The sequence below is a fragment of the Bos grunniens genome, chromosome 4 (assembly GCF_055505025.1).
Source record: "Bos grunniens cultivar Pamir isolate PY7600 chromosome 4, Bosgru_T2T1.0, whole genome shotgun sequence".
Lineage (NCBI taxonomy): Eukaryota > Metazoa > Chordata > Mammalia > Artiodactyla > Bovidae > Bos > Bos grunniens.
Genome location: NC_141168.1, coordinates 28,310,243 through 28,323,717, shown reverse-complemented (window position 1 = coordinate 28,323,717; position 13,475 = coordinate 28,310,243). Strand labels below are relative to the sequence as shown.

General features: G+C 42.6%; 1 protein-coding gene across 3 annotated transcripts in view; it reads left to right on the top strand.

Annotated features, from left to right (window-relative positions):
• SND1 (staphylococcal nuclease and tudor domain containing 1) overlaps positions 1-13,475 on the top strand; it is a 421,555-nt gene that overhangs the window by 39,868 nt on the left and 368,212 nt on the right. For all 3 annotated transcript variants that reach the window (XM_086395775.1, XM_086395776.1, XM_086395777.1), the window contains exons 4-9: positions 1,889-1,967; positions 4,622-4,782; positions 5,536-5,627; positions 6,268-6,426; positions 8,017-8,123; positions 11,556-11,646. In XM_086395775.1, the coding sequence (XP_086251901.1) occupies positions 1,889-1,967; positions 4,622-4,782; positions 5,536-5,627; positions 6,268-6,426; positions 8,017-8,123; positions 11,556-11,646 (689 nt within the window). The remainder of the gene's footprint in view (positions 1-1,888; positions 1,968-4,621; positions 4,783-5,535; positions 5,628-6,267; positions 6,427-8,016; positions 8,124-11,555; positions 11,647-13,475) is intronic.

Here is a 13,475-nt window from a genome sequence, read left to right as displayed (position 1 = left end):
AGGGTATGGGGGCCTAACTACTGGACCTCCAGGGAATTCTCCTGTGAATACTCTTTTTATGATGGAGGAGAATAAAAGAATATGAGAATTTGTGGTTAACCTAGAACTTTTTTTTTTAAAGGCAAAGATGATTGATTAATCTTCAAATTGTGGGGAAAATATAGTCACCCACCTATTCCGAATACCAGCCCCAATTGTGACTTGATCAGATTTGTACTTTGATTAGTAATAAGCGAGTATTGTATCTCTGTCCTACAGATTCCCCGTTTTCAGTACTGTATCCATAACATTTTGTTGCCTTCTTTGGGAGTTTGGCCCAGAGAATTGTGTTTTTCTCCCTTTTGAAGGAGCAATCAACTCATTTAGAAATGAGCCAGCCAACAGCCCTTTCAGAGTGCTCTGTGCCAAGGAGCTGTCTGAGAGCTATCGGGGTTGCTGTTGACCGGCTGGTTTTATGGCCATTCACCTTCTTTGTACCTTGCCTTCGTTCTTTCTACGCACTGACCTGTTGATACCTTACTGCTCAACTTTTCCCATAATTGTGGAGTTCTTCCTTTTGACTTCCCACTCTGTGGGATTATTCCTGTTGCTCTGAAAGAATCAGTGTAATATTTATTGATGGCAGATAGCTGTGTGCTTCTGTGTCTGGCCTCAGCAGTAACTCCAGTGCAAAGGTTCTTGTGATTCACATTCAGCTTCAGAACCTGAACTTTCTTTGTATGCACAGCATTCATCTCAACCTTTTGTGTGTGTGCTAGAAAAGGGGGCTTATGATTTGCCTCAGAAATTTGGACAGGGCTAATGGCAGGGCATTTAGGTTGGGTTTGGGCCTAGTATGTAGACTTCTTGTTGCTTGCAGAATTCAATGAATGCATGGCATACTGAATATAAATCTTACAGAATTTTATTCTATGCTGATGTTACCTATCAGCTAGACTGCTGTGTTTCAGTTTATCGAGGAGCTTGTTCTCTGCTATATTAAAGATTTTTATGTGGTGATTCCCTCATAGATGTCTTCTTTTATCGTTTTGGCTGACAAGCAGAGATTTAAGAGAATACACCAAGCCTAAAAGCTTTTTCGGTGGCATGGAAATGCAGTTAATGGTCCTGGTGCCCAGGTGGAACCTAATCGGGTTGTGTTTTTTGTTTCACTTCATTTTTCTTGCCTGCTCTGAAGGCTGCTCTGTGAGATTGGAAGTCTGGACTCTCTCCCTTGCATCTCTTAAGAACACGAGAGTGTGTTTATCAAATGATGTAGCTTGTTTTGGTGGCCTCCTGGAGAATGGGACATCCTGAGACGGACTGGACTCTGGTGTAAAACATAAATGGGCCACCCTAAGTGTCTCTGCCATCTGATTGTGCAGGTGTGGGGGCTGCCTTTGGATTCTGTTGTTTGCATTCCTGCTGTGTGCTTGGCACTGCACTTGGCGATTTACACACATTGAATTCCCTAAGAACCCATCTAGACAGGCACTCTTCCCATTTTATGGGTGAGTATGTGACTGAGGCGCAGAGAGAGCTGTGAAGTGGCAGCGTTTGTATTGGGCACCAGCCTCTCCTCCTTAGGTCAGTGTTATTTATCCTCTCCCTGGCTGCTACTTGTGCCTTGCTTTCCCGTCAGTCTCCTGGAGTTCCTGAGATTGCCTTTGGCTTGGGAGATACACTAAAAAATAAGCCCAGAGAAGATGTATCTCTGGGTCCTAGAGATGAGACATTTTGAGGGAGAAGAGGTTCTCTGAAAAACCCAACCCCAGCCTGCTGCCTTGTCCAGTTAGTGGGTAACATTATTCCTTGAAGAGCTGAGGGTAAAAGTGGTCCCAGTAGAGCCCTTTTGCTATTGGAGATGGATTTAGACCCAAGATTCATGTCTCTTTTTTTTCCTTGTCAGATACCAATGGGGAAAACATTGCAGAATCACTGGTTGCAGAGGGCTTGGCCACCCGGAGAGAAGGCATGAGAGCTAACAAGTAAGTCTCCGCTGCTCTTCTGACTCTCAGAGTTCTTCCCTCTCTACCATGAGAGCTGAGGGAGTGGACTCCACACTCGCTTTGATGCATTTTCATTCCTGCCCCCTGACATAAAATGGGTAATATCAAGTGTTCTCCTGTCTTCTAAAAGAACATCCCTGCCCAGGTATAGGTGTGTATTGTTCTGAGTGAGGAGGTTTCTCTGCATTTGTGAATGGCATTTGGTATGTGTGATCAAAAACTTCTTTGCTTAGTGACAAAGAGGTGCCATGCTTCATATCATAAGAGTCAGTAGGCTTGTTTCTTATACCATTGATATTCGGTTCCAGAGTATTTATCTATCCATTCCCCAGTATTTATTGAGCATGTATGCCAGGCTATGTTTTAGGCACTGTGAATATGGCAGTGAACAAAGACACTTAGCTTCTGCTAATGATTTAACCAGGAGACAAACAACAAACCAATCAACAAATAGATGTACAATATTATATCAGGTATACAAGGTTACGTAAATGCAGGATAAAGCAGAGTGAATAAATAAAATTCAGAGCAACACCTGCTGCTTGGAATATAGGAAAACTGACAGGGGCTGAGTGGTTCTGTTTTCAGGGAAAATTTCTGTCTCTCCCAAGCCTTTTATATCTGTTTTAGCTTATGGATCTGTAGATACTTTAGTAATAAGGTGAATGTGTTTGTTGTTAATAGCAGTGTGAATTCGTTAGAAATGAGTGTTAGGTTAATGGACTTCCAGGTGACTCAGGTGGTAAAGAATCTGCCTGCATTGCGGGAGACCCTGGTTCGATCCTTGCATTGGAAAGATCCCCTGGAGAAGGAAATGGCAGCCCACTCCGGTATTCTTGCCTGGGAAATTCCGTGGACAGAGGAGCCTGGTGGGCTACAGGTTGTGGGGTCACAGAGTCAGACACAAGTGACTAAACAACAATGTCAGGTTTATAGTTGATATATCAGGTTCAAGTTCATCAGTGTTGGCACCTCAGAGGGATGGGGGTTGGAGCTGGCTTTAACTAGCACATTAGTCTCTGAAAAGTGGTAAGCTGCATCAGTAATTTGGATGCTGTAGATGCTGTTTGGCTATTATTTTTTTGGACAGATGGCTTATGGGATCTTAGTTCCCTGACCAAGGATTGAACCTGGGCCACAGCAGTGAAAGTGCTGAGTCCTAACCACTGGAAGGTCAGGGAATTCCTGCTGTTTAAATCATTAAGTCCATGTTATATTATGACTGTAACTGTAGAAGCTTTAGATAAATATTTGCATGAACTATGCCAATAATAGGGATGAGCAAAGACCAAAATGTACAATTTGCACCCTTCTTTGTGATCAAGTCATTCATCCTAGAGTTCTCTGATCCTTTCCAACTCAGAAGAGTCGTTGGCTAGAGCTCCTGATTGGAGTGTGAGTGAGCATGTGGGGATTTGTTGAATTCTGATGCTTGTCTTAGGTGCTGTGTATGGAAGCATGCTGAAGCTGTATTTTAAGGACAGTTGCTGGCATTTTTACCATTGCAGTGTTTTTTGGAATCCAGTTTGCAGCCAGAATGAAGAATTATAAAAAAGCCTACAGCAGTATTGTACCACCTCAACAAAGAAATCCCTTCAGGAGTCCCAGTCTTTTTTTACTCCAAAGTTGTCTTGACTTCTTTTCTCAGTTTCAGTGTTTTTGCTTCTATCTCAAGCTACATTCCCCCCGCCCTGCCACCACCCCCGTCAAATTCTGACAGAAAATTTGGATCTCTGAAGATGATAATTGTCTTTTTTTTTTCCTTCTTCTTTTTTTAATGGGGAGGAGGGAAGGAGCCGTACTGAAGACTTCTGGTTTGAGAAATTGTAGGTCATGCTCCCTGTTGAAAATCCCTACTGATCAAGGTGGGAGGGTCAGTTTCTCTAGATGCCTGTTGGTAGAACGAGGTGTTGACATTGTGGAAAGGCTTTCCAGTGTTCACTTCAGCTCAAATACAGATGAGAGAGTGAAGAGTAGAGCCATTTCTGGGTTTGGTTGTTTTTGATGGCTTTTTTTTTTGGAGGGGGAGGGGGTGAGTGGTCTGTCTACTGGGTTTCTGCTCTTGTGCATAGTTCGGTTTCTTGTCTGATGAAAGAGTCGTCCATCTTCAAACTGCGTTTGCTTAGCTGGCCGTATGGCATGTGTAAGTAGTGTTGGGGTGACATTGTCTGTAAAAATGATCATCGTTCTGTATTCCCCAGTCCTGTTCTGCAGATGACAAGGAGTGAGGGTGATTCTTAGTCACTTGCGCTGCACTGTATCCAGCTGAGGTCTGCCTGGATTCTAGTTCCTGAATCTGGGATGGTTAAATGAAACTCTCCCACCTGGAGTGGCTCCCTTGTAAGCCACCAACTTGTTCTCTTGTAATCACTCATGGTGGCCGTACTGAGAAGGGTGGTCTTCAGATATTCTCATTAAATGCTGTTACAATTGAGTCTTTTGTTGGAGGGAATAAATCTGGAATCTGAAAGTTACATTCCTGGTAGGTTTCTGGTTACAGGCCTGGGTCTGAAACAATTGCTTTGTTTTTTCCAAGCAGAGAAGATGCTGTAGAAACCCAGAATCAAAGATGACCCTGATATTTCTCTCGTGAACTCATTAACCACACTTGTTTCTTCTTTTTCACGTCCCAGTCCTGAGCAGAACCGGCTTGCGGAATGTGAGGAGCAAGCGAAAGCATCTAAGAAAGGGATGTGGAGTGAGGGGAACGGTTCACATACTATCCGGGACCTCAAGTATACCATTGAGAACCCAAGGCACTTCGTGGACTCTCACCACCAGAAGCCTGTCAATGGTGAGGCTGTCGGGGAAAGACAGATATGACTCAGGGTGATTTCTCTCTATTTGCCGTCGAGCTCCTTGAGGTTAATAAAACTGATTCTACTTTAGTACCCGTGGAGAATTGTTAAGGGTAAAACAACACCATGGTATTTTGGAAGGGAGCTTTCCATCCAGTTCATATATGCATCAAATGTATTTTGCAGAGATTAGTCCTTTGCTGCTACAGAGTAGTAAATTGCTGGTAATTTTGCACACGGGGGAGCTTCCTGTTTTCTCTAAAAAATGGCTATCTCTAAATACCACCTCTAAAACTTCAAGGTAGAAATATGTATTCTTTATATATCTAAACATTTATGCATGCACACACGCCCCCACACACACTATATAGTTCTCAGTTCTACTTTGAGACCTTATTAACTTGCAGACTCAGTAAAATAAAATGATTACCAATCCTGAATTATTGTTAGTTTTTGCCAGGCACTCAGTATACAGGTGAGCAACCTGGCTTACAGATAACAGAGCTTAGGTATGGGCCAAGAGGTCCCAGAAGGTTCAAAAGATGTAGCAGTTGGTTTGAACCAAATCCTCCTGGAGTAGTTTGGGCAGAAGTCTGTGTGAACACTCGTGGTCTGCCGGTGCTTTGTCACCTCCCAGAGTGGGGCTTTCTCCGGATTTGGGAAGAGGAACTGTGCTCCAGGCAGTTTATGGGGCGTTGTTTCTCCTTGGCACGACCTGTGTCACTCAAGCCGTTTGTTCTGTCCTGCAGCTATCATCGAGCACGTGCGGGACGGCAGTGTGGTCAGGGCCCTGCTCCTGCCAGATTACTACCTGGTCACGGTCATGCTGTCAGGGATCAAGGTCAGCTCATGCGCTGGGCTACGGGGTGGTTCATGGAAGTGTTCAGTGATGGGGGGACTTCGTCCATACCATTTCTTTCTAGTATGGGCTGTTAACATTGACTGGAGTACTTTAAACTTGGCAGTGGTGCAGTTCTAATTAGATCAAATAAGACTGTTTTAAGTACTCAGAGTCTGTTTGGAGTGGGCTGTGCAGAGATGGTTGAAACCTAAAGAGGAGGGAAAGGGAAGCCAGTCCATGGGATTGCAAAGAGTCGGACACAACTGAGCAAATAAGCACGCACTTATTAAACTAAAGTTTGCCGAGTGTGTTCTCTTAATGTAAAATAGCCATTTTGATTAAAGAAAAAAATCAGAGATTTAAAGTGAGGCACTGGTGAATCTCTTCTTGGAAAGGGGTCATTTTCAAGTGTAATTAATGATTTTCCCCATGTTGTCATGAGTTTTATTTTATTTTATTTACCAAGAAGGCTGAGGGGATGATATTTCCAGTTGCTTTTTATCAGTATGTTTTTAGAAGGGTTGGAAGACCTCATTGGACACCTTTCCCAGCCCAGCTTTGTGGGGCTTGTGCTGTTTGGATCGTACCCTGTGGGCTGAGCATGCCCAGCACCCATGCGCCCGCCTTACTTGTGCTTTAGTGCCCAACTTTTCGACGGGAAGCGGATGGAAGTGAAACACCAGAGCCTTTTGCTGCAGAAGCCAAATTTTTTACTGAGTCTCGACTGCTTCAGAGAGATGTCCAGATCATCCTGGAGAGCTGCCACAACCAGAACATTCTGGGTACAATTCTGCACCCGGTGAGTGAGCCTGGCAGACTGGCCCACGCAGGGCGGGGGTCCACTTGGGGTTTGAAGAGCTGCATTTGGCTTCTGTTCTTCCTCTCTGTGTTTAGGAGCCATTGAAGTATCTTGGTAGGGTTATCATCTACTGACTTTGAGACCTTTTTAGGGAGTTATCCGTTCTCTGATAGAATTGGACAGATTTGCAACTTTGTACTTTTAGAAAACTAATCTCAGTTGTGGTTGGGTTTATAAGGGGAGGAAGGACGCTTGCACCTATTTTCCCAGATGCTAGTCCTAAAGATTGCCAGTAAGAAAGGTGGAGGCTGCCACATCAGTTAAGAAGTGGCAGTAGAACTTGTAGAATGGGATTGGTGAGGTTTGCAAGTAGGTTAGCTATTTGGAGTACAGTAAGTCCCCTATAGAGGAAGGAGTTCAGTTCTGAGAGTGTATTTGTTAAGTCTAATTTGTTTGTAAGTACAACAAAGTTAGCCTTGGTACCCAAGTAACACAATTGGCTATATGCTACTAGCTTTTATGCCTCTTTCCAGATATCCTGGGCTTGAAATGAAGATACTGTATTCCTGTACTCTATACAGTACTGTACAATAAAGTACACAAAAGCACAGCCCCTTGTAGGGATGCACGCATGTGACGGTGTACGCCAAACCCGTGAACTAACGTTCATGGCTGGACATGCAAACGCACGTTCACATCATTGAAAGTTTGAAACTTGAAGGTTCACAGGTAGGGGACTTACTGTATGGGTAGAACTGTCATGAGGAACTCCTCCTTTGGAAAAACTGTGTCCCAAGCCTTATTCAGTTGCTGCCTAATGTTGCTTTTGAGTAGGAAGTAGGTTAAGATCTTATAGTTCTGACTACTGGGAGTTTTACCCTAGTGTATACTTTGGTAGGTGGGATATTCTTGGATGGGAAATTGCTTTTTAACACCCTAGTTTAAATAAATTGTCATTATTGTAATCCATATCCAGTACCAGAATAAACTACTGTTCTTCTTTGGCTAGAGAATTCTTCCATGATGGCAGTTGTGGAAGGCTGGGAGGCTTGGTTTGGAATGTGCCAAGGTCATGTCTGTTTCTTCTGAAGTGCTTGCTGTCTGCCAGAGCCCTGCCAGATGGCTCTGTGTCACTGTAGAATGTGAATTGTAATTCACCGGGCAAAATATAACTGTAGTTATTCCCTTACTCAGCCTGTTCTTTGGCTCTCCCCTTATGAAAAGGGGAGTAAATGCTGATCTCAGGGAAGGAAATAATAAGGTATAATCTCCACTGAAGATTAACATCCTCTGTCCACAAGAAGAGCTATTGAAATGCCAATTCCATTCAATGCCACTAACATTTATCCTACCCCTGTTAAGTGCGAGTTACTGTGCTGGGTGCTGTGGGGATATGAAGCCAGGGCCGTTGAAGGGAATCACAGAACAGCATCTCCCCTCATAGGGCTGGTTTCTTCATGAGAGAAATGACTCTACTTCATTTTTTTTTTTAACTACAAAATAGATTGTGGCTATGTTAATCACGTCAGAAATCAAGAGAAATGGATTCCCTTGCAACCGAATCTAATCTGTGCCTGCCTTATTTTTCAGAACGGCAACATCACAGAGCTGCTCCTGAAGGAAGGTTTTGCCCGCTGTGTGGATTGGTCGATTGCAGTCTACACACGGGGCGCAGAAAAGCTGAGGGCAGCTGAGAGGTAAGGCTTGTCGGGGAAGCCTTCTAGCCAAGGATCTAGGTGTAGGGGACTCCAGGGGAAGGGACCTCAGGATCTTCTCTCACCCAACCATGTCAATGTAAAGGATTGGGGAAATTCCAGAAGAAGCTGGGATCTCGTAGAGGAATGACTGGCTTACAGTCTCCGGGTTCAGTGTAATTCAGGGCTGTCTACTGATTTTTCACTCAAACATTATTGGTCACCTGATTTGCTTTATTAATGTTTTCAGTTCACTTTTTTTTTCCAAGCCTCTCACTTAGATTTCAGGTTTTAGGCATTGGAAATGAAATAAACTTGAGGCTTATTTGAGGACAATGAAATAACTTATTGGCTCCTTCCTGACATGCAGGCTGGAGCCAAGTGTATGATGGAAAGACAGAGCCTGTGGGTCCCTAAAAAAGACTATCAATGTTGCTGCAAAGCCTGATGCCCTAATTTATCGAACTGTATGCTGTAGTTATAAATGCTAATACAACTGTAAGGTGTCGTGTTTTTGGCTAGGTGCCCCATAGTTAAAGCAGATGGAGCAATAACTGATTCCTAGAAAAATGATAATGGATATGCCAAAGATCAGTGGCCATTTCAGGTGTTTCCAGGTATAGGTGAACGTGAGTCTCCAGGTGGAAAAAAATGAAGCAGATAGATGAATAGAGATGATGTTCATAAAGTTGCACCCACTGCCTCCCAGGATATGTTTAGGTAGAAGGCCGGGATCACTGGTAACATTCCACTCAAGCCCGTGTGGTTTATTTCAGAGTCATAGAGGTTACAGGTTTTTGCCTTTGAGGCACATGACGAAGAGGTGTGCAAGAACATGAATTGAATTTCTCCTTTCTTAGGTCTCTTACAGCCTTCTCTACTTGTAAGCAGAAATACTCGGAACTTTTTATAAAAATAGATTTTAATCTGGGCCATTTAATATGGCATACCTGACAAAGGTAGATACTTGGAAAAAACAGTGATTGTATACATTGTTTAGTCTTTTTATGTTCCGCAGTTAAATTCAAAAGATACAATATGTGTATCAAGCACAGCTTTCCAAATATCTCTGACTATTTTGTGATGCTTAATTTTTTTGTTGTTGTTGCCATTGTTCAGAATATCCTGTAGGTCTGTTTTTCTAAATTATTTTGGTTGATGATTCTTTTTGCGTTCTTTAAGCTCCCTCCTCTCTTTGAAGAAAGTGAGTTACAGTGACAGTGGCTTCTACATGTTTTATAACATCTACAGAAGATTTTTAAGATGGCTCATCATTAAAAAGCAGATTTAGACCAAGGAATGCAGATCATATTTCAGTGATATGATTACTTGCCTACTGTTCTGCATGCTGTGTTAGCACTCGCTTGCATTGTCGGTAAATCTCTATTGAGGTATTTCACGTGTTTTTACAACTACAACATGCTGCTTTTGTCTTTTCTCATTTTTGCACTGCTTTGAAAAGCTGTAATACCATTTTCAGAAATAAGTTTAATAGTTCCTTTGCCCTACATCCTTTTATTTCTAAATAAATACTTTGACAGTTTTTCACTGATATAAAATATATGTGTGTGTGTGTATGTATATATGTAAATCTTTGCACATATTCCCTGTCCCTCTCTTACTCTGACTCAAAAAGTCTTTTCTGGGCTTTGTGCTCTAAAACAAATGTTTACCAACATGATTTTTTAACTTTTGTTTAAATTCTGCTGGATTATTGTCCATTCTTATTCCTCATTAGATGCACTATAGTGACCATTTTGTTCATGTTTTCCATGTGGGATTTGGGTAACTAATAACCTTTTTATATATTTAAATATTTCCTTATGCATTCATTTTATTATTATTTTTTTAAATCTTTTGGCCACTCTGTGTGGTATATGGGATCTTAGTTCCCTGACTAGGAATTGAACCCATGCCCCCTGTACTGGCAGCGTGGAGTCTTAACCACTGGACCACTGCGGGGGTCACAGTGCTCTTTTATTTTTGAAGAATGTTTGTCTTTCATAATCAAGCAGAGAACTCAGAGCACAATGACTATATCCTACTCAATCTTTGTAGCATCACCGACTCAGTGGATAAGAGGTTGAACAAACTCCAGGAGATACTGAAAGACAGGGAAGCCTGGTGTGCTGCAGGCCACGGGGTTGCAAAGAGTCAGACTCAACTGAGTGAACAACGACCTTTTTTATAATGCAAATAGAAATGAGCAGGCTTATGCTTCTTAAAAATACTTTTGTTAGATGTGTGCGCTGTTCCCTCCAACTTAAGAGAGCAGTTTGTCTGTCACCCGGCATTTAGGAATCACTCAAGAGGTACCGTTTCACGCCAGTCAGAATGGCTGCAATCCAAAAGTCTACAAGCAATAAATGCTGGAGAGGGTGTAGAGAAAAGGGAACCCTCTTACACTGTTGGTGGGAATGCAAACTAGTACAGCCACTATGGAGAACAGTGTGGAGATTCCTTAAAAAACTGGAAATAGAACTGCCATATGACCCCGCAATCCCACTGCTGGGCATACACACCGAGGAAACCAGAATTGAAAGAGACACGTGTACCCCAATGTTCATCGCAGCACTGTTTATAAGCAACCTAGATGTCCATCAGCAGACGAATGGATAAGAAAGCTGTGGTACATATACACAACGGAATATTACACAGCTATTTAAAATAATGCATTTGAATCAGTTCTAATGAGGTAGATAAAACTAGAGTCTATTATACAGAGTGAAGTAAGCCAGAAAGAAAAACACCAATATAGTATACTAACGCATATATATGGAATTTAGAAAGATGGTAACGATAACCCTGTATGCAAGACAGCAAAAGAGACACAGGTGTATAGAACAGTCTTTTGAACTCTGTGGGAGAAGGTGAGGGTGGGATGATTTGGGAGAATGGCATTGAAACATGTATAATATCATATGTGAAACGGATCGCCAGTCCAGGTTCAATGCATGATGCAGGATGCTCAGGGCTGGTGCACTGGGATGACCCAGAGGGATGGTATGGGGAGGGAGGTGGGAGGGGGGTTCAGGATGGGGAGCACGTGTACACCCATGGCGGATTCATGTTTATGTATGGCAAAACCAGTATAATATTGTGAAGTAATTAGCCTCCAATTAAAATAAAATTTTTTTTTTTTTTTAAGAGGTACTTGATACACCAAAGAGCAAATTAATTAGCAAGGTGGACTTGTACTTTCCAGGCTTGAAAAAGGGTGCGCCCAGACCGCAGCCTGTCAGCCGTGGGTGTATGGCATATATGCAGGTGCTGTATAGTTTGCCTTGTGGCGGTCACACTTTGTGCTGGTCCGATTAGCCTTTTCTCCTGGTGCCTTGTCTGTGAGATAGGGTAGGGTTTTGCTCCTGTGATGATGGTGGATTCTGTCGCTGCCTTAGTCCCTCTGAGTGATCCGAATCCTTGCTTTGTTGCCAGGTTTGCCAAGGAGCGCAGGCTGAGAATATGGAGAGACTACGTGGCTCCCACTGCTAATTTGGACCAAAAGGACAAACAGTTTGTTGCCAAGGTGAGTCATCTCAGCATCTGGCGCTGCACTGTGCATGCTGTCAGGCTAGTGATAATACAGAGATCTGAATAATCAGTCAAGGGCTGAAGCGTTTCTCTGGCAAGGCAAAGCACTGATGCGTGCATGTGTGTGTGCGTGATTGCCTGCACGGGTGTGTTTGTTGTACGGAACTTGGAAACTGTAAGAACGTAAATTTCTGCTGTAGATTTGCATAACTTCATTAGAAATTAATGGGTTAAAATTGTGCACCTTGACCCTTTGAAATCTCTCATATGCTAGAGATTCTGTCTGTCTGCTTAGCAAATAACATTCTCTTAGATTGCTTGCTTTCTTTCTTGCTTGCCTTTTTTTTTTTGTCTGTGCTGCGCAGCTTGCAGGATCTTAGTTCTCACCAGGACTTGAACCCCGGCCCTGGCAGTGAAAGCACTGAGTCCTAACGACTAGGTCTCCAGGGGACTCCCTGTCTTAGATTTCTTATGCCCAAGGGTATAAGACCTCAAATTTCTCTTCTTTCTGTTTTGAGAGTCTTGTGGTTTTGATTTTTTCTAATGTGGAGTGTTTTTGTGGTTTTGAATGTTTTCTGTTGTGATGTGTTTTTCTGAGGGCTCCCCACCTTGCTGCGATGGATTTCTCTGAAGGAACTGAACTGCCGAATAGATTGTTTAGATCCTGCAGCAGTGCTGTAAAAGTGTTGTTTTTTTTGAAAAAACTTCATCACAGGGTTTGGTACCTTGAGCGGTAGAACCTATAGTAGACCTTGCTTTCCCAAAATTGCTAATGTTTTTAACTTATTTTTACTTTTGGCAAGACATGCTAGAAGCTTTGTCATAATGGACTTAAAATATCCTTGGATATTTAACTATCCAGGGACTGTCCTAACTGTCCAACGGAGAGTTTAAGGTGGAGAGCCACTAGGTGGCACTGTCAGCCTGAAAAATTTTGGAATGCTTTCTCTTAGAATGGTAAAATTTTAACAAGTCTCCAAGGAATTGACTGAATTTCTTCACTTTCTCTTTTATAGTGCCCAGAGCAGTAGGTCACTGAGCGCTCAAGCGGCCCCTTTTCTCTCCTAGTAGATGGTCTGTCTCTACACCAGCTGTCAGGTTAACTGCAATTGTGCCTTTCAGTGGACGTTAGTTGAAGGAGCTCCTGCTTGGGTTCTCCATATGTGTCTTTCACATCTTGATGCAGATCAGAATGGACCGCTGCTTCTCTGTGTGAGGACCACACCAGCTTGGGAACTTGGACATAGCTGCGCTGCCGATTGGAATTTGTGTTTATGTTTTCCTGTAATCTGTCCTAAGACTATAGAAGGACATAGCTACACAAGGAAAGCATGACCATCCTCACCAAGGAGGCAGGCCTTGCATTTTTCACTATCATCACAACTCTAGTGATACAGATGACCCTTGGGAGAGTCTCGTTACACTGTACTGTCCCTACGAGCCCCTCCTCAGTTGAAACTGAATTGGTAGAGAAACCTGGAAGATTGAAAGGGTTTTGGACCTTGGCTACATGGGAAAATAAGGCATTGCTGAAGAAAATTCTTCATCTAAAGGATTAGATGATTGAGCCAGCAGCTTTACGTGTATCCTGAGTATGATTTTATTGGTAACTTGAAAAAGGAAAGCTTTAGGACAAATAGAACATTCCTTCTGTTTTGAAAAAATCCAGGATCTCAGAATCTATTTTTGTCTTTTTTATTTTAAAACAAAGTGAGACTTTTTTTTTTATTACAATGAAGTTTTATTTTTTACAATGCCAGAATAGAGATTATCTCTATAAGAGCCATTTGATTAAGGATCCTGTAGTATCCTAAACATAAATTT